This window comes from Mesoplodon densirostris, chromosome 4 (assembly GCF_025265405.1).
Source record: "Mesoplodon densirostris isolate mMesDen1 chromosome 4, mMesDen1 primary haplotype, whole genome shotgun sequence".
Lineage (NCBI taxonomy): Eukaryota > Metazoa > Chordata > Mammalia > Artiodactyla > Ziphiidae > Mesoplodon > Mesoplodon densirostris.
In genome coordinates, this window is record NC_082664.1 from 121488617 (window position 1) to 121510690 (window position 22074).

A 22074-nucleotide genomic window follows, 5' to 3' on the forward strand; every position below is an offset into this window, starting at 1 on the left:
AGACAGTGCAGGTTATGAATGACAACGTAGGTAAGAAAGTGAGAGTGGGAACTCCCCAGAACACTTTACTACTCTGGAGTAGTAAAGCTATTAGTACTTAACAGCTTATGAAGACAATGGAGGTTGCCTGCATCTAGGAACCTTCAAGGCATTCACTCAACAAACTCTTACTAAAAACCTACTGTGTATCTAGTATTATGCTAAGTGTTGGAACAGTAGGTGAGAAAAATTCCATGGGCTGCCAATACGATTAGGGTACTTGAGGCACAAAATGTTCCTATTTATATGAGAAACATTATCGGTGTTCCCCCATCAAACTAGAATATACAGTGTTTGAAATACTCAGTTCCTTTACACTAGTTATCTCATTTTCTCAAATTTCAAAATTAATCCACACTCTTCAGAGTGAATCTATTATACCCATTAAGCAACCCTCCCTCTATGTATCCGGCTGCCAGAAGCAGCTCCAGCCTGAGAATGCACTTTACATTGTTCTCTGTCAGTGCCCTAGGGCCTCCAGGCTGCCAATACTCACAAAGATCTGGCCACCTGCTTGAGGTTATCAGCAGACTGAGGGCTGAGAACAGCGCACTTCTGAAAGAGTTCTAGGGATTCTTGGATATTTCCTTCCAGGCGAAATATCAATGCTGCCAAGAAAGAGAAAACACAGAAAATAAAATCATGTTCTAGGAAGAATGGACCCTGACATCTGAAAAATTGGAGAAGAGGGAGGTAGCAAATCACATCAAAGAAATCCTTTGGATAATTGTCTCTAATACAATCAGATATGACTTCAGATGGATTGAAACAAGCAGCAAAGTTGTTGATGAGCTAAAACATTTTTTTTAAGGTATCTGGAATCTACCTATTCCTCCACTCCCAGCTTCCACCACGCAGATAATCGGGTGCCTTGTAAATTATCCCACAAACTCTTCACTATAAGAACATTCTTTTTTTTTTATTAGTTTCTGCTTTATAACAAAGTGAATCAGTCATACATATACATCTGTTCCCACATCCCTTCCCTCACGCATCTCCCAAGAACATTCTTATAGCTCCTCATCAGATGCTCTATTTATCATGATAATTCCGATATCCACCTGACAGTTTTCAGAGTACACCCAAATGGGGCAAGTGCAATCAATAACTCAAGTCCAACAAGGAGATGCTGGCAAAGAATGCAGTAATATTTCAGACTTGGTTTTCAGTATAGCAACCAATCAGAATCAATCATTTTTCAGAAGAATTTACATGCTTAACTACTACCAGGCACTATAAGTTTGGAACTTGTGATATTGGGAATAAAAGAGCATTATTTGGGCTTCCCTGGTGGTGCAGTAGTTAAGAATCTACCTGCCAATGCAAGGGACACGGGTTCGAGCCTTGGCCCAGGAAGATCCCACATGCTGCTGCGGAGTAACTATGCCCGTGCACCACAACTATTGAGCCTGCGCTCAAGAGCCTGCAAGCCACAACTACTGAGCCCATGCGCCACAACTACTGAAGCCCGCGCGCCTAGAGCCCACACTCTGCAACAAGAGAAGCCACTGCAATGGGAAGCCCACGCACCACAACGAAGAGTAGCCCCTGCTCGCCACAACTAGAGAAAGCCCGCGCACAGCAACAACAACCCAACATAGCCAAAAATAAAAATAAACAATTTATTTTAAAAAAGAGCATTATTTGCCATTATGTCCTAGATAAGTCAATATCTTACCAATTATGTCAGAAAATTATATATTAATCTGAAAACTACAAATGCAATGAGTGGTAAACAAAACCATTCATTTACATCAAAGAGTCAAAAAGATAGTTCCTGGGAAAACTAAGGATGCTACTTTGGGCACTACAGAGTAAAATTCCAGTCAGTGGTTCCTATACTTGATTTCTGATGAATTTCATTTATTCTCTGTTTTATCCTGTATACCTCTAGGCTTCTTCCCTTCATCCTGACTCACCTTACAAAAAATCCTCAAGCTTTTCCTCACCTCTTTTAGCTTGACTACAAGGAACCCTTCCAAAAGCCTCTTCTGGACCTGAAACTGCTGCATGAGGCAGGGACCCTAACAACTGTTCTGAAAAACACTAGCCAGAAACCAGAATAGGGGTGAAGGGTAGTAGCAAGGTTTTTTAAGAGAACTAGTCACTTCTGAGGTCAAATCCAGCACAATAATCATGTTCTGATTTCAAAAAACAGTAATATTGAATAAGAGATTTGTGGAACATTTACTTGAATTTAAGTATTTCGTAAGTTGTTTGCTCTTTTTCCAGAACCTAGGCAGAGTGTGCATTTCTCTGGCAAGAGAAGAAATATATGTCTTACCTTGGACATAGAGAGCATATTCACATAACCCCTGAGTCTCCTGAAGCTGTTCTTTGATAACATCCTGAAAAAGAAAGAAACAATACTTCTGAGTAGTGGTTAAGTATCTTCAAGTGTTTTTAAGAAAAGGTAAACATGGACAAGGAGTACATGTAAGAAATCTACGATACTTAATGATGACTAATAAAGTAGTTCATTCAGATTTTTAAAAAATTTTCAACTCTTGTTATGATTGCTTATTCTAGAACAGGGGTCAGCAAAGTACAGCCCACAGACCAAATCCGACCCACACAGCCTATTTTTGTACAGGTCTCAAGCTAAGAGTGTTTTTTTTATTTTTAAAGGGTTATTAAAAAATAAGAGGGGCTTCCCTGGTGGCGCAGCGGTTGGGAGTCCGCCTGCCGATGCAGGGGACATGGGTTTGTGCTCCGGTCCGGGAGGATCCCGCATGCCACAGAGCAGCTGGGCCCGTGAGCCATGGCCGCTGGGCCTGTGCGTCCGGAGCCTGTGCTCCGCAACTGGAGAGGCCACGGCAGTGAGAGGCCCGCGTACCGCAAAAAAAAATAATAATAAAAAAAAATAAGAGAAGATGAAGTATATGAGACAGAGACTATCTGTGGCCTGCAAAGCCTAAAATATTTACCATCTGGCCCCTTACAGAAAAAGTTCACAAACACCTATCTATATTCTAACTAGGCAGGCTAAGAAAACTATGAAAAGATTTCCATGCACTATTATAGATGCTAGGAGCTCTCTGATGAGCAAAGTACAGGCTCTACCTTTGTCCTATGATGGGCTAAGACCAGGGAGCTATACAGCTCAGAGGGCAATCACCTGATTCTAACCTGGAGAATCAGGGAAGGCTTTCCAGGGTAAACAGTTTCAAATCCCGTGTTAGCAAGGGATGGGAGAAAAGCTGAGGTGGCCCAGAGAGTCAGAGAGAGAAGGGCTTCAAATGCCATGCTAAAAAAGGTCGAGAGCAATGGGAAAATCGTGATAAATTTTAAGTGGGAAGTAACCAGATTCTATTTGCTCCATTTTTGGAACATTGTGGAAATAGATGGAAAGGAGGCAAGATTAGAGGCAATGTTGGCCTAAGAACTCTTGTGGTTAATGTAAATAAAAATGACAAGGATTAACTAAGGCGTGGGGTGGGGGGGAAGTGGACAATGTCTTGAGATAGTAAGAGAAAGATCTCCAGAACTTGATGATTATCTATATTATATTAGGGAAAGTGGGTCAGAGGATTCTGACACAGACAGCTGGGTGAATGATGGTACCTATCCCCGAGACAGAGAACAGGAGGAGGAATAGGTTTGGAAAGAAGAAGATAAATTCAGCTACAGAAAAGATGAATTTGAAATGCCTGGGAAGCATTCAGTACGCATCTCTAAGATCAGGAAGAAGTGTGTGGAATGAGCAGAGAAATGAGTCAAGGACAGAACCTAGAAATAGCCCCAACTCTTAAGAAAAAAGCAAAAGAAGAGAAGACAAAAAAAAAAAAAAAAGGAAACAGAGAAAGTGGTCCATCAAGGAAAAGGGAAATAAGAAAAGGATAATATCACAGATGAAAAAAAAATCTTTCAAGATCCATACTGGAACATTGCTAGTTCTTTACATTGTCATAGGTACAAATGTCACAGGTATAAAAACTACAACCTTAAAAGCATTATAAAGCTCCGAATGCCAAAAAACGAGAATACCAGGGATATATTTTGCATGATGATACTATTCTCTGCCAGCAAGTATGTAACGTATATAGTAAGTTACCAAAGATACAGCTTAGAGAAAATACAAATGGTTTTAAAATATATAAAGGACCAAGCTCACCATAATAAGAGAATTATAAAACTCAATGAAATGCCTTTTTTCACCTATCCAGAGATCAAACAGTTAAATACTATGCCATATTGAACATCTGCTCTCCACCATGAGACCAACAAGTCCCAGAGAGTGGCTGCTCCTTCAGCCTGGTCTTGAAATGAGAAGACACATGGAGCACACTTGAACCTGACCCACAGCCTGTGGTCAAACCCAGCCAACCTACAGCCAATCTGAAGGCCCATGAGTAATAAGTATCTGTTGTTAGAGGCCACTGACATTTTGAGGTTGCTTCTTAAGCAGCATTATCATAGCAAAAGCTAACCAATACACAAAATGCAGAGAAATGAGATTTCATACATTTTTAGTGAGAGCTAAACTGTCACACAAACTCTGAGTGACAGACACAGTTAGTTGCCTAACCAAAGCCTGCCTCTCATGTTCTCTATCACTGGCCTCTCACCTTGCATGCTTCATAATCCTTCCGGATATAGTGGAGATGTATCAACCAGTTCTTCTTCTCCAAAATAGGAAACTCTGGAGCTGGGGAGCATATTTTGACAAAACAAACAGCACAGTCATTGTTAGGTTTTCTCCTTGAGCATTGTCCTCAACTAACCACAAGCATACTGTAATATCACATTAAATTCTTCATGCTGCTGGATCATAATACAGTGCATCAAAAATGAGTGGATTATTAAATTAAGGGATACTTGTCCTACTATTACACATTGAATATATACTTCTGTTCAGTTTTGGTCATTTATAATGTCAGTTTCTCAACTGATAACTTGCCTGAAGAGAAAAACAGAATCATTCTTTCCCTCTTTTCCTCTCTCTCTCTCTCTCCCTGGTTTTAGAACGTGAATAAGATGACTTTCCAAAGGATATTTCAGGAGTGTTACTAACAAAATATACATACCATAGTTAATATCACATCTGATAGATCAGAGGACCCAAAATAGCTAAACACAGTCTTAGCAATAGCTCAAATGTGAAACATTATACTGTTGCCCAGGAATGAGAAGTCAACAAGGAGAAAAATATTTGAGCCACTGAAAATGATTCATGATACAGAAACCCTGAGTTACTATCCCTTCGAATTCAATTAAAATACAGGTAAAAATTCATTAAGAAATTATTTTTCTATGGTAAAAAGGAGGACAAGTATTCACACCAACCTGAGAACAGTGGTGACCTCAAGGAAGGGAGAGGGAAGAGTAGAATTAGGAAGCAGTAAAAAGGAGATTTCAACTGTTAAATGCTTTATTTATCAAAACAATTAAAAGCTCTAAAGTATACATGGCTAAGTGTATTTATTTATTAAATCTGTCCTGTAAGTACACAGGTGTTTGTATTTTTTTATGCATTTTAATACATGCTTGAGGTAATCCCTGTTTTTTTTTGTTTGTTTGTTTTTGTTTTTTTTGCGGTATGTGGGCCTCTCATTGTTATGGCCTCTCCCGTTGCGAAGCACAGGCTCCGGACGCGCAGGCTCAGCAGCCATGGCTCATGGGCCCAGCCGCTCCGCGGCATGTGGGATCTTCCCAGACCGGGGCACGAACCCATGTCCCCTGCATCGGTAGGCGGACTCTCAACCACTGCGCCACCAGGGAAGCCCTGTTTTGTTTTGTTTTGTTTTAATGATCATTTTCTTTTTGTTGGCCACACCATGCAGCACGTTGGATCTTAGTCCCCGACCAGAGATGGAACCCACACCCCCTGCAGTGGCAGCATGGAGTCTTAACCACTGGACCACCAGGGTACTCCCTGATTTTTAAAAATGTAAAAGAAAGGGTATAGCAAGGGAAGAAAGGGAAATGATTTGTAATCATTTGTAATCACTCTGTTCCAGAACCTTAGGCAATATATCAACAGAAAACCCAAGACTTATATGTCCATAGTATGACAGGAAGGAAAAAAAGCTTACTGTGACCCAGAATTAACATTGCAGGAACACAAAAATTAAGAATGCTGCTTACTCTTTCCCAAGAATAGGGAACAGCAACAGAATCTGTGAAGTGAAATTATGACAGAAAGTATGGATATGATTTTATATACTGGAAGAAAGAAAAAAAAGATAAAATGTTAAGCAACTAACTCTTCATCTTCTGATTACCCACATTCTCTGACTGAGACCACCTTTCTTCTAGTCAGCAAGGGCCTATGTGAGATTCTTCAATGACTTCTGTCTCCTTCCTTCTCTTCTCCCAAGCCCCAACAATCATCAGATGTTAGCCGTTCATGTTCTGCCTAACTAACCACTTCCAGAATTAAATTTCCTACTAAAGACCACACAAATCACCAAGCTTAAAGATGGATGTGAGGGACTTCCCCTGGTGGTCCAGTGGGTAAGACTCCACGCTCCCAATGCAGGGGGCCCGGGTTCGATCCCTAGTCAGGGAACTAGATCCTGCATGCATGCCTCAACTAAGAGTCCACATGCCGCAACTAAAGATCCCACATACTGCAACTAAAAGATCCCGCGTGCTGCAAAGAAGATGCCACATGTCGCAACTAAAACCCGGCACAGCCAAAATTAAATAACTAACTAAATAAATATTAAAAAAAAAAAAACAACAAGACGGATGTGAGTGGGTGTGCATGTAATCTTGGATCAAGTCTCAATTGTATGGCCTACCTCAATGTTACCTACTCTCTAAAGCAGCACTCCCCAACCTTTTTGGCACCAGGGACCAGTTTCATGGAAGACAATTTTTCCAGGGACCGGAGGGATGGGGTGGGGGATGGTTTCAGGATGATTCAAGCACATTACATTTACTGTGCACTTTATTTCTATTATTACTACATTGTAATACATAATGAAATAATCATACAACTCGCCATAATGCAGAAATCAGTGGGAGCCCTGAGCGTGTTTTCACTTGCCACTCACTGATAGGGTTTTGATATGTGTCTGCAGGCAATTAATTTATTATGGTCTCTGTGCAGTCAAACCTCTCTGCTCATGATCATCTGTATTTGCAGCCGCTAGCATCACCGTCTCAGCTCCACCTCTGATCATCAGGCATTAGATTCTCATAAGGAGCGCGCAACCTAGATCCCTTGCATGTGCAGCTCACAGTGCGGTTCCCGCTTCTATGAGAATCTAATGCTGCTGCTGATCTGACAGGAGGTGGAGCTCAGGTGGTAATGCAAGTGATGGGGAGCATCTGTAAATACAGATGAAGCTTCGCTCGCTCGCCCACGGCTAACCTCCTGCTGCGAGGCCCAGTTCCTAATGGGCCATGGACCACTACCGGTCCACGGCCCAAGGGTTGGGGACCCCTGCTGTAAAGGGAAGGAGACAACTGAATCCTCTGAGTTTACAATATCACTAAGTATCATTGCTTCCACAACCTAAAAGAAAATTTATAAAATACAAATTTGAGTCTTGCCTATTATTACAATCTTACAATAAAAGATGAAGTACTTTTTGTGTTCCATGGGTGAAGAATGGAGGAAAAAAATGTTCGATTTGTAAGGTATCTCAAGGGTCCAGAGGCTCATGAAATGGAGTACTAGGGGTGAGAAGAAGGGAAAGCACCACCAAATTCAAGTGCCTAACAGTCATTTCACACTCCTGACGATACAGTTTGTCTAAAAGCTAAAAGAACTCTAGGCTCATCAAAGACTTTATAAATCATTTCAGTGCCCCATAACTGTCCTATTAACTGTGTAGTCCTGGGAAATTTAGTTTCCTCATCTATAAAATAGAGACTCATTCATTCATTCAATAAATATTCACTGAGTACCAACCACATGCCAGGCACTGGGGATAGAAGAGCAAACAAAACTGGTTATAAGCTTTCAGGGAGCTTATAATCAGGACAGGGGTGGGGGGTGCGGGTTCGGAGAGTGCTGGCAGAAGGGATAGATGATAATAAAATCTCCATTATTAGTGATATTCTTCTCACATTTAAATAGGAGAGTCAGGGGATAAAATACCCCACAGAGGTGTGAAGACTGAATGACAATACATATAAAGAGGTTCAAGTACTGTCTGGTACACGCTAACCCTTAAAGAAGTGTTAACTGTTGTTGCTGTTATTTTTATCATCATTATTATTAGTCATTTTCAAAAATGAGGAAATTCTGGATACCACAGAAATCCCTATGAATTCTGAATTTACAGTTAGAATTTTACCTGTAAATGTGTAAATGTAAGTTGAATTTCTTGTATTCCAAATCAGTGCTCACTCCAATTCCCCCTACAAACAGGGATACTGGTTCTTATATGCTTTCACAAGTATTATGAGAATTACCTATTTGAAAGGTCCTCTAAAAAAGATAGACATGGGGCTGCCCTGGTGGCGCAGTGGTTAAGAATCCACCCACCAATGTGAGGGGCACAGGTCCTGGTCCGGGAAGGTCCCACATGCCGAGGAGCAACTAAGCCCGTGCAGCACAACTACTGAGCCTGCGCTCTAGAGCCCGCGAGCCACAGCTACTGAGCCCACGTGCCGCAACTACCGAAGCCTGCGTGCCTGGAGCCTGTGCTCCACAACAAGAGAAGCCGCCGCAATGAGAAGCCTGCGCACCGCAACGAAGAGTAGCCCGCGCTCACCGCAACTGGAGAAAGCCCACGCACAGCAATGAAGACCCAGCGCAGCCAAAAATAAATAAATTAAATAAACTAAAAAAAAAAAAAAAAAAAAAAAAGATAGACATGTAAGTGCAAAGTAAAGCCTCCTCTATTTTACAGCAGAGCGAGGTGGTCATCTGCCATGTTACACTTTAGTAGGAGTCTGTATTACCATGGAAGTCAGGCGGCCAGCTGATGAGATAAAGACAAGGTAAAGCCTTTCAGTCATCACCAAGGCAGTGGGGGCAGAAGGCTGGCAACCTGGCAACAATATGCCCTTGCCCTTCTCTTCTCCTGCCCCCATTCCACTCTTTTGTGACACCTCTTTCTTTCCTCCTCTAAGGATGCACAAGACATATCTTAAACAATTCCATAACTGAACAAACATGACATCACAAGAATTCTTCTTCCCTGTAATTTGCCCTAGGTACGAAATTCTCATAGAAATAACCAAAACTCAAAACTTTACATAAAACTGATTAATGGTAGTGAAAAGCATCCTGGATATATGAATGTTGAGCAGAAAATTCCTGTGCTTTGAATTTTTAGTTGAAAAATTTTCCAAAATGACTAAGGCTTTTGTAAGTACATTGTAAATGAACCCTTCTTTGGTAAAGGATCTCTTCCAGGACCAGAAGACAGGCAGCACATCAAATTTTTACACGTAGAAGTCCAAACTTGATTCAGTACCAGACTTCTATGGGACTTGGAGCAAGTTATTTAAGTCTCTGGGCCTCCATTTTCATGCCTATAATTTTCACTGGAAAATTACAGAAAATCTGAAAGTGATCATTCAATAAAATGTTAATTTCCTCATGTTATAATAGGAATTATAACACTTTTCTACCTCAATATATTATTTGAGACATCAAAAGATATAACAGATCTTGAAAAGAATGTAAATGGAAGACATTTTTATTGGTATCGATTTGAGCTCTGTATCAGACAGGGTTTAACAAGGAAACCCAGAAACCACTTGAGGATGTAGAACAGAAGGACTTCAATGCAGTGAACAGGTGAGGGAAGAAATGAGAGGCCCAACAGGGAACAGTGATGCAAATCAGAGGTTAGCATGGGAACAAGTCACTACCACCTCTAGGCTGAAGGAAAAAGGGAGGGAATGTATTGCTACCAGTATCCAAGGCTGAAGTTACCTGGAGGAAGCTGAAAACAGAATGGCCTGACTGGCAGAAGCAACAAAAGAGACGCTTCCAGAAACCACCCCACTCCTCTAACTTTCCAAAGCAGAGAGAAAGAGGGGAAAGCCCTGGCTTCTCCTACTTCCTACCCTCCAATCTCTTGCCAGTTCCTCTCACTTGCTAACCCAGCCAGAAACTGCTGACACCAGAGCCTGGGAAGGAGTGAAGCCCACGAGGGTCAGCTGCTCACAATACTCAGCGGAGAAGGGAAGGGTGAGGAATGGATCTGAGGGCAAACAGGCCCAGGGTCAGCAGAAACACCAACTCTGCTCAGGAACATAGATGATGACGGAGGAGGAGGAAACTGGACTGAATCAGTAGTCACCCAAGGATCCACGTTAGAAGATAACTTTTTAAAAAAATATTAAACTGCTACCTAACCAACTTGTTTGATTCTCATGAGCTTAAAATGGGATGAGGAAGAAAGGAAAAGGTCATATAAAAGATCAATTATGGTTTTACTACATACCCTAGATTATTTTATTTTACTTTCTCAAATCAAAACTTAATTATATTTTATCCTTCTTAGGGGTGCATGGGTGTGTGTATCCCCCATGTGTATTTATTTATATATGATATTTTTATATATTTATATGATTTACTTATATCTATAATTATATAATATTGATATGTAATTTATACATATATGTATTTGATATATATCTATATCAAAGTGTTTTCTCCCCTATTATAACACTGAATGTTCCCATGAGGCTAGTGAGTCATGCAATTCAGGGACTATTCCAACATTACAGATGAGGAAATTAAGACTCCAGAGGTTAAGTGATTTGCCCATACTCAACAACTAATTAATGGAAGAGGCAGGACTATAGCCCAGGTCCCCAAAGTTACTCGTTACACTATACCAAGTTTCTGCCCGAATTGTAAATGACTTTCTAATTTTAAAATATAAGTGTCTGGGCTATCAACTAGACATAACTTAGCAATACAAAATTAATAATGATTTTAAAGTTTTTCTATTATTAAAAAAAAGCAGGGCTTCCCTGGTGGCTCAGCGGTTAAGAATCCGCCTGCCAATGCAGGGGACACGGGTTCGAGCCCTGGTCCAGGAAGATCCTACATGCCGCGGAGAAACTAAGCCCGTGCACCACAACTACTGAGCCTGCACTCTAGAGCCCACAAGCCACAACTATTGAAGCCTGCACGCCTAGAGCTCATGCTCTGCAACAAGAGAAGCCACTGCAATGAGAAGCCCACGCACCGCAACAAAGAGTAAGCCCCTGCTCACCGCAACTAGAGAAAGTCCACAGGCAGCAACCAACACCCAATGCAGCCAAAAATAAATAAATAAAATAAATTTATGAAAAAAAAAAAGCAAAACAGGACTTTTAACATATTAAGGTAGCAAGATTTTCTAATTTTTGAAAAACTTGGTTGGGTTTTGTTTTTTTTTTAAATACATACTTATGGTAAGACAAAACTGAAAGGACACATAGAGTATTAAAGACTCTCTCCATTCCTCCTCCTCACTAGAGGTGAATAGTTAGTATTTTCTAAGGAATTTCTATGCCTATATAAGCATATGGGCAAATGTACATGTACACAAAGGGGATTATATTAAACATATTTGGAAACTGTTTGCTTATATCTACTGAACCTAAGTACATCCTTTCCAGTGACCCAGCAATCCTGCTCCTAGGTGCATGTGTACCCAAAAAACATATATTGATACTTCATGGTGGCATTATGTATATACCATCTCAAAATTAAAGTATCCCAAATGTTCATTCAGAGTAAAATGAACAAACTGGAGTATCATCCCACAATGTATTGATAATACTAGATTATAATGAAAAAAAAACAGCCACTACTACATGCAACAATATAGATGAATACCACAAAGATAATTTTTTTTTTTTTTTTTTTTTTTTTTTGCAGTACGCGGGCCTCTCACTGTTGTGGCCTCTCCCGTTGCGGGGCACAGGCTCCGGATGTGCAGGCTCAGCGGCCATGGCTCACGGGCCCAGCCGCTCCGCGGCATGTGGGATCTTCCCAGACCGGGGCACGAACCCGTGTCCCCTGCATCGGCAGGCGGACTCTCAACCACTGCGCCACCAGGGAAGCCCCCACAAAGATAATTTTGAGCAAAGAAGCCAGATATTGAAAAGTACATACTGAATGATTCCATCTATTTATATTAAGTTGAAAAGCAGGCAAAACTGATCTACATGGTAGACGTGAGATACAAGTAACCACCTTTGAGAGGAGCGGTTAATGACTGGTAGGGGGCATGATGGAGGCCTCTGGGATGCTGATGATGTTCTATAACTTAATCAGGATCATTAGTACCTGAATATGTTCACTTCGTAAAAATTTACTGAGCTGTACAATTATAATTTATGCACTTTTCCGTATGTATGGCGTATGTCAATAAAAAAGTGTCAAGAATCAAACTAAACACCTCCTCAACCAAAAAAATTAATTTCTGCGGGACTTCCCCGGTGGCACAGTGGTTAAGAATCTGCCTGCCAAAGCAGGGGAGACAGGTTCAAGCCCTGGTCCGGAAAGATCCCACATGCCGCGGAGAAACTAAGCCCGTGCGCCACAACTACTGAGCCTGCGCTCTAGAGCCCGCGTGCCACAACTACTGAAGCCCACATGCCTAGAGACCATGCTCCACAACAAGAGAAGCCACAGCAATGAGAAGCCCGTGCACCACAATGAAGAGTAGCCCAAGCTCGCCGCAACAAAGACCCAACACAGCCAAAAATAAATAAATAAATTTATTTTTTAAAAAAATTTAATTTCTGCAATACCAATGCAGAAGAGGAGGGGGGGACATACAACTCAGTCTGCGGGTAAGGGTCAAGACTTCCTAGGCAAGACACAAAAGGCATTAACCATAAAGGAAAAAAATTAATAAATCAGCCTTCTATCAAAATTAAAACTTCTGGGGACTTCCCTGGTGGCGCAGTGGTTGAGAGTCCGCCTGCCAATGTGGGGGACACGGGTTCGAACCCTGGTCCGGGGGGATCCCATGTGCCACGGAGCGACTGAGCCCGTGCGCTACAACTGCTGAGCCTGTGCTCTGGAGCCCGCGAGCCACAACTACTGAGCCCATGTGCCACAACTACTGAAGCCCGCACGCCTAGAGCCCATGCTCCGCAATAAGAGAAGCCACCGTGATGAGAAGCCCACGCACTGCAACGAAGAGTAGCCCCCACTCTCTGCCACTAGAGAAAGCCCGCGCACAGCAATGAAGACCCAAAAGAGCCAAAAATAAATTAATTAATTTAAAAAAATACTCTGAAAACAAACCACAAGCTGAGATTAAGTTTATCACATAGTAAATACTGTCTCAGCTTGTAGATAAAACTCATTCTGGGCTATATAGCCACCCCAAAATGGATAAGGTCTTCAATGAAGACTCCTTTAAAGAAGGAAATAGGCCCATGAAGTAAATCAATAAACTCACCTCAATTATGGATAAGGTCCTCAACTGAAAGCCAGAAGAAAGTTATCTGAGGTCATATCATGAGGAAAAATGAAGAGGACTTAAGTAGCCCCATGTAGGATATTATTTTCTCAGAAGCATCAAGTAGTTCTGATAAACAATTCCAAATAAGTTGCTTGTTCTTGAAAAAGTCCTAATATATTTGGACAAAAATCCCAAATAGAAAGTTGTTTATCCCTTCCACAGCTGGCATTCACTACCCTCAAGACTAGAGTCAAGCTAGGATATGGGCCTTTCAAGCTGAGGAGGGAAGGGGGCAGGATGGGGGATAACATCCAAATCTAGACTCAGTACTTCTCAGTCAAAATGCCACGACTGCTGCTTGTTCAAATAAAGTCTCTCTGCCTGCTAATCCAACTTCTGTGTGAATTCCTCACATTAAACTTACCAACTTCCTACCTTCTACTTTAAAGTATCATACTACTTAACCACAGCAGTGGTTCTCAATCAGGAACAATTTTGTACCCCCAGGGAACACCTGGTAATATCTGGAGACATTTTTGGTTGTCACAACTGGGTGCTACTAACATCTACTAGGTAGAGGTGAAGGATGCCGTTAACATCCTACAATATACAGGACAGCTCCCACAAGTTACCTTGCCCAAAATGTCAATAGTGCCAAGGTTGAGAAAATCTGAACTACAAATTAAAAAGACATCTAAGGATTTTTTTTAATTTTATTGAGGTATGGTTGATTTACAATGTTGTGTTAATTTCTGCTACACAGCAAAGTGACTCAGTAATTTATACATATATATATATTCTTTTTTATATTCTTTTCCATTATGATTTATCATAGGATACTGAATACAGTTCCCTGTGTCATACAGTAAGACCTTGTTGTTTATCCATCCTATATACAATAGTTTGCATCTGCTAGTTCCAAACTCCCAATACTTCCCTCCCCCACCCTCTCCCCCTTGGCAACCACAAGTCTGTTCTCTATGTCTGTGAGTCTGTTTCTGTTTCATAGATATGTTCATTTGTGTCATATTTTAGATTCCACATATAAGTGGTATCATATGGTATTTGTCTTCCTCTTACTTCACTTAGTATGATAATCTCTAGGTCCATCCATGTTGCTACAAATGGCTTTATTTCATTCTTTTAATGGCTGAGTAATATTCCGTGTATACATATATGACATCTTCTTTATCCAGTCATCTGTCAATGGACATTTAGGTTCTTTCCATGTCTTGGCTATTGTAAATAGTGCTGCTATGAACATAGGGGTGCATGTATCTTTTTGAATTAGAGTTTTGTCTGGGTATATGTCCAGAAGTGGAATTGCTGGATTATATGGCAACTCTATTTTTAGTTTTTTGAGGAACCTCCATACTATTTTCCATAGTGGCTGCACAAATTTACATTCCCACCAACAGTATAAGAGGGTTCCCTTTTCTCCACACCCTCTCCAGGATTTACTATTTGTAGACTTTTTAATGATGGCAATTCTGACCGGTGTAAGGTAGTACCTTGCTGTAGTTTTGATTTGCATTTCTCCAATAATTAGCAATGATGAATGTCTTTGCATGTACCTATTGGCCATCTGTGAGACATCTAAGGATTTCACAGTGAAATGGGGAAGGTTTTTGTTCAAAATACTACTTTGATTTTCACTTTGTCAAAGTTAATTAACCCTTAAGGCTGATTTTTTTCCTGTTTACTTTACACTTCCCTATATTTTCCAAATTTCTATAAGCTTATATTGATTTTCTCATCAAAAAATCATAAACTTATATTTAAAAATAAAGACCATTATCCTTTCCTTTTCTGTCATCTTTTTCCCTAAAGACAATTTTCCTTCAGGCTGGCTGTATCTTGGGTTTTTTCTATTCACATTTTATTCATTATTGTTCTGTATCTGGAGCAGGAATGACCAGTTTACTGCACCATGAGTTTACTGCACCATCTTAATTGGAAGCCCAATTTAACATGAGAATTCAAGAGAAATTACTGAATAATATTAAACAAAGTTTTATACAAAACAAACTCTTTTCTGTTATCCTATTCTTCAGAGTCAACCAATTCACATACCTGTACAATATAAAAGGCAAAGGGAAGTAAAAGAGAAGTAATCAGTAGCAGTACTACAAGCAGAGTCAGAATAACCACAAAGAAATAAAACAGAGATGGAGCATATGATGATGGAAACAAGCGAGCTAGAATGGCTGCTGATTCCTGAAACAACACTGTGGGGGAAGGAGGACTGTCTGACAGTTTCCTGTGCATTCTCATCTGCACCTGTATCCTTACAATATTTACATCACTTACTTATCTGACTGCCTGTGCTCTGCAAACAATAATGATTATCCTTGACTCCTCAAAATTCACTCCTTATCAGTTGATTAAATCAAGCTGATTACTGGTAATCCTATCTCCCTTGTCCAATGACTGGCAGGCCCTATCAATTTAGCCCAATAAAAAGTATTCTCAGGAGATTCTGGGGAAAGTCTTTCTTATTTTTAAAAGAGAACCAAAAAATAAAATAAAATAAAATAAAAAATAAAATAAAAAAATAAAAGAGAACCATGAGAAGCCGGACCATACACCGGGCATTGGAAAAATGGAGCCTGAATGCCACTGGCAGCTATAATTCAGGAAAAGGCAGGCACTGGGCAACAGAGTGGAAATGCAAAAAGAACTTAGGCCCTCATATATATCACTGAATCGCTTGACCAGCCCTGGAGCCCACTCTAATTCTGGACTTCATCTTACATAAACCAATACACTTCCTTATTGTTTAAGGCACTTTGAGTTGGATTTTCTGTTATTTAGTGTTGAAAGCAACTCAGCTAAAACAAAGTCTGAAAAAGATGAACACATCCTTCATACAATACTGTACTCCATATTTCTTACTTTTATTGTAAACATGATAAAAAATAATATAGAGAGAAATGCCGTGGGTACTACATATTAAGGATAAGAACATAAATAGCCAGTTTGGAGAGTAACTTGGTAGAATTATTAAAGTTTAAAATATGCATTTTTCCCCCCACAATTCACAATGACTCACGTACAAGAATGTCCATTACAGCAAATAGTGGTGAAAACTTAGAAACAACTTACACGCTATCAAAAAGAGAAGAAACTGGGCTTCCCTGGTGGCGCAGTGGTTGAGAGTCTGCCTGCCGATGCAGGGGACACGAGTTCGTGCCCCGGTCTGGGAAGATCCTACATGCCATGGAGCGGCTGGGCCCTTGAGCCATGGCCACTGAGCCTGCGCATCCGGAGCCTGTGCTCCGCAACGGGAGAGGCCACAACAGTGAGAGGCCCGCGTACCGCAAAAAAAAAAAAAAAAAAAAGAGAGAAGAAACTGCAATATATCCATACTATGGAATATTATATTTAAAAATAATGAAGTGATCTTTACCTACTGACATGGAAAGTCCTCCAAGATACACCAATCTAGCAAAATATATGTTACTGTAATAGGAAAAAACAAATCTGACTCCATGTTGGATCTGTTTCTTTCACTTTAACCTTTGTATTCTATTGCTTTTGCTTCAAGTTAAGAATGTTCCCTATAGCCTGAAATATACAGGACAGCCCATTCTCAAGGCTCTGACCTTTAAGGGTATAACACTTTTCCATTCATATAGAGATAAAAAGTTGCAGAACAGAGTATAACATTTGTCTTGTTTACAGGAACATCTGACCTATGAGGACAGCTGCAAGAACAAAGGATTCCTACACCAAGAAGTCTGCAACAACCAAGCACAGCCCTTCCCTTTTAGTATAAATGAAGCCTGAATTCTGACTTGGGTAAGACAGTTCTCTATGACATTAGTCCACCATCTTCCTTGCCCCAACACCTCATCTCCTGATTTATTGGCCTGACATGCAGCCAGCAGAATGAGTTTGGACTTGGTAACATTACCATTTATATGAAACACTCACGCAACAGTAAGCTATACATTTCTATTGCTATATACATACACACATACACACACAGTATAAAAATCTGAAAGACGCACACTGAATGGTAATAGTGATTACCTATAGACTGGATGGTGATTTAAGGAGTATTTTAGCTTTCTTTCTTTCTTTTTTTGTTAATATTCATTTATTTATTTAGTTGCCCCATGTCTTAGTTGTGGCAGATGGGCTTCTTAGTTGCAGCATGCATGTGGGATCTAGTTCCCTGGCCAGGGATCGAACCTGGGCCCCCTGCATTGGGAGCTCAGAGTCTTAACCACTGCGCCACGGGGAAGGATACTTTTATTAGAATAGATTCTTAGGACAAGAAGTACTAGGTTAAACAATATAAACTTTTAAAGTTCTTGAAACTTATGGACAAGCATTTACTTAGAAGTATTGTGTCAATTCATACCTATGTATTTCTATGCCTACAAGGGTGCCTAACATGATGATTTAAAAATAATAAATAACTTATCACTCCAGTTCCACATGCTACTTACAACAGTGAGGGAAAAAGAGGATGATGCTTAGCTAAAACTTTCATTCCGAAATTAAATCAAGGACTTCCCTAGCGGTCCAGTGGTTAAGACTCCATGCTTCCAATGCAGGGGGCACGGGTTCTATCCCTGGTCAGGAACTAAGATCTTGCATGCCACGTGGAGCAGCCAAAAAATAAAATTAAATCAAGACTAGACTCTCAATTACTTTATATCTACCTTCCTTTTCAGACTAAGAGAGAAAAAATGTTGAAAAAGTGGGGTTTTTTTAACCAAATGGTACTGAATAAGGTTGAGTCAATTTTTTAAAGGAAATACTGAAATAATTGAAGTATATATTTCTTAAAGAAAAAAAAAGACATAACTCAATCACTATTAAAACAGGCCTAGCCGCAACATAAAGACAAACAACCCCATTTAAAAATGGGTAAAGGATTTCAATAGACATTTCTCCAAAGAAGATATACAAATGGTCAATAAGCACATGAAAAGAAATGCCAACATCCTTAGTCATGAAAATGGAAATCACATGCACAATGAGAGACCACTTCATGGATGAACCTTTAAAACATTATGCTAAGTGTAATAAGCCAAACACAAAATGACAAATACTGTATGATTCTGCTTATATGAAATATCTAGAATAGGCAATTCATAGAGAGAGAAAGTACAATAGGTGTAGGGGATTAAAAGGTACAAACTATTAGGTATAAAATAAGCTACAAGGATATATTGTACAACGCAGGGAATACAGCCAATATTTTACAATAACTATAAATGGAGTATAACCTTTAAAAATTGTGAATCGCTATATTGTACACCTGTGACTTACATAATATTATACATCAACTATATACTTCAATTTAAAAAATAAAAGTAGAATAGAAGTTACAGTGACGGGGTGGGGGGAGAGGGAAAATGGAGCTACTGCTTAATGGGTACAGAGTTTCTGTTCGGAGTGATGAAAGAGTTTTGGAAATAGTGGTGCTGGTTGCAAAACATTGTAAATGTATTTAATGCCACTGGATTGAACACTTAAAAATGGTTAAAATAACTAACACATTGTAAATCAACTATATTTCAATCAAAACATGGTTAAAATAGCAAATTGTATACTATATATATTTTCCTACAATTTAAAAAAACAATAATGAGGGAATTCCCTGACGGTCCAGTGGGTAGGACTCGGTGCGTTCACTGTGGTGACCCAGGTTCAATCCCTGGTCAGGGAACTAAGATCCCACAACCCACACAGCGCAGCAAGAAAAAATTAAATTTAATTAAATTTAAAAAGAAAAACAATAATGTAACGTACAAAAACCCACTGAAGTGTACACTTTAAATGGGTGAACAGTATGGTTTTAAAAAAGAGGCCTATGTATGTGACTGAAAATAAACAATTTGTTATATGCTGGTAGATTTTATTGGAAAGTCTATCTCCCATAGGAGCTCCTTTAAAAAATTTTTTATTTTATTTTAAATAATTTCAGGTTCAGAGAAAAGCTAAAAAAAATAGTGCAAAGAATTCCTGCAAACAGTCATTAGGGATCACTTTGGGTGATGAAAATGTTCTAAAAGTGGGTTGTGATGGTCACTGCACAACTATATAACTCTACTAAAAACTCATCGAACTGTTCACTTAAAATTGGTGAATGTTATATTGTATAAATTAAACCTCAATAAAACTGCCTAAGAAAACAAACAAATAACCACTTTACCCCAAAAAACTTTCTTACTTTTTTTTTTTTTTTTTTGTGCGGTACCCGGGCCTCTCACTGTTGTGGCCTCTCCCATTGCGGAGAACAGGCTCTGGACGCGCAGGCTCGGTGGCCATGGCTCACGGGCCTAGCCGCTCCATGGCATGCAGGATCCTCCCAGACCGGGGCACAAACCTGTGTCCCCCACATCGGCAGGCAGACTCTCAACCACTGCGCCACCAGGGAAGCCAAAAATACTTTATTTCTTAAAAAAAGAATATCCTTCTTACATAACCGTAGTAAAATTATCAAAATTAACATTGATACGATACTATTATCTACAGTACCAACCTTATTCATATTTTAACAAACATCCTAATAATTTCCTTTGTAGCAAAAGTCTTTAATTTTAAAATGTTTTAAAAGATGTTTCTCTGCTCTAGGTAGGACCAGGTGCCACATTCAGCTATCGTGTCTCTTTAGTCTCCTTTACTCTCTTTCATGACCTCAACAGCATTTTTTTAATTTTATTTTTTATAGGTTTTATAGGTTCTTATTAGTCACCCATTTTATACACATCAGTGTATACATGTCAATCCCAATCTCCCAATTCATCACACCACCACCCCCACCACCCTGCCGCTTTTCCCGCTTGGTGTCCATACGTTTGTTCTCCACATCTGTCTCAATTTCTGCCCTGCAAACCGGTTCATCTGTACCATTTTTCTAAGTTCCACATATACGTGTTAATATACAATATTTGTTTTTCTCTTTCTGACTTACTTTACTCTGTATGACAGTCTCTAGATCCATCCACGTCTCTACAAATGACCCAATTTCGTCTCTTTTTATGGCTGAGTAATATTCCACTGTATATATGTACCACATTATCTTTATCCATTCGTCTGTCGATGGGCATTTGGGTTGCTTCCATGACCTGGCTATTGTAAATAGTGCTGCAATGAACATTGGGGTGCATGTGTCTTTTTGAATTATGGTTTTCTCTGGGTATATGCCCAGTAGTGGGATTGCTGGGTCATATGGTAATTCTATTTTTAGTTTTTAAGGAAACTCCATACTGTTCTCCATAGTGGCTGTATCAATTTACCTTCCCACCAACAGTGCAAGAGGGTTCCCTTTTCTCCACACCCTCTCCAGCATTTGTTGTTTGTAGATTTTCTGATGATGCCCATTCTAACTGGTGTGAGGTGATACCTCATTATAGTTTTGATTTGCATTTCTCTAATAATTAGTAATGTTGAGCAGCTTCTCACGTGATTCTTGGCCATCTGTATGTCTTCTTTGCAGAAATGTCTATTTAGGTCTTCTGCCCATTTTTAGATTGGGTTGTTTGTTTTTTTAATATTGAGCTGCATGAGCTGTTTATATATTTTGGAGATTAATCCTTTGTCTGTTGATTTGTTTGCAAATATTTTCTCCCATTCTGAGGGTTGTCTTTTTGTCTTGTTTGTAGTTTGCTTTGCAAAAGCTTTTAAGTTTCATTAGGTCCCATTTGTTTATTTTTGTTTTTATTTCCATTACTCTAAGAGGTGGATCAAAAAAGATCTTGCTGGGATTTATGTCAAAGAGTGTTCTTCCTGTGTTTTCCTCTAGGAGTTTTATATTGTCCAGTCTTTCGTTTAGGTCTCTAATCCATTTTGAGTTTATTTTTGTGCATGGTGTTAGGGAGTATTCTAATTTCATTCTTTTACATGTAGCTGTCCAGTTTTCCCAGCACCACTTATTGAAGAGACTGTCTTTCCTCCATTGTATATCCTTGCCTCCTTTGTCACAGATTAGTTGACCATAGGTGCATGGGTTTATCTCTGGGTTTTCTATCTTGTTCCGCTTATCCTATGTTTCTGTTTTTGAACCAGCACCATATTCTCTTGATTACTGTAGCTTTATAGTATAGTCTGAAGTCAGAGACTCTGATTCCTCCAACTCCGTTTTTTTTCCCTCAAGACTGCTTTGGCTATTCGGGGTCTTTTGTGTCTCCAGACAAATTTTTAGTCTTTTGCTCTAGTTCTGTAAAAAATGCCATTGGTAGTTTGATAGGGATTGCATTGAATCTGTAGATTGCTTTGGGTAGTATATTCATTTTCACAATATTGATTCTCCCAATCCAAGAACATGGTATATCTCTCCATCTGTTGGTATCATCTTTACTTTCTTTCATCAGTGTCTTACAGTTTTCTGCATACAGGTCTTTTGTCTCCCTAGGTAGGTTTATTCCTAGGTATTTTATTCTTTTTGTTGCAATGGTAAATGGGAGGGTTTCCATAATTTCTCTTTCAGATTTTTCATCATTAGTGTATAGGAATGCTAGAGATTTCTGTGCATTAATTTTGTATCCTGCAACTTTACCAGATTCATTGATGAGCTCTACTAGTTTTCTGGTAGCATCTTTAGGATTCTCTATGTATAGTATCATGTCATCTGCAAACAGCGACAGTTTTACTTCTTCTTTTCCAATTTGGATTCCTTTTATTTCCTTTTCTTCTCTGATTGCTGTGGCTAGGACTTCCAAAGCCATGTTGAATAATAGTGGTGAGA

The 22074-nt window shown here is 39.7% G+C and overlaps 1 protein-coding gene across 2 annotated transcripts in view; it reads right to left on the reverse strand.

Annotated features, from left to right (window-relative positions):
- BBS4 (Bardet-Biedl syndrome 4) overlaps positions 1 to 22074 on the reverse strand; it is a 60994-nt gene that overhangs the window by 18863 nt on the left and 20057 nt on the right. For both annotated transcript variants that reach the window (XM_060097055.1, XM_060097054.1), the window contains exons 3-5: positions 4608 to 4687; positions 2324 to 2387; positions 536 to 647 (exon numbers count right to left, since the gene is read on the reverse strand). In XM_060097055.1, coding sequence (XP_059953038.1) covers positions 536 to 647; positions 2324 to 2387; positions 4608 to 4687 — 256 coding nt within the window. The remainder of the gene's footprint in view (positions 1 to 535; positions 648 to 2323; positions 2388 to 4607; positions 4688 to 22074) is intronic.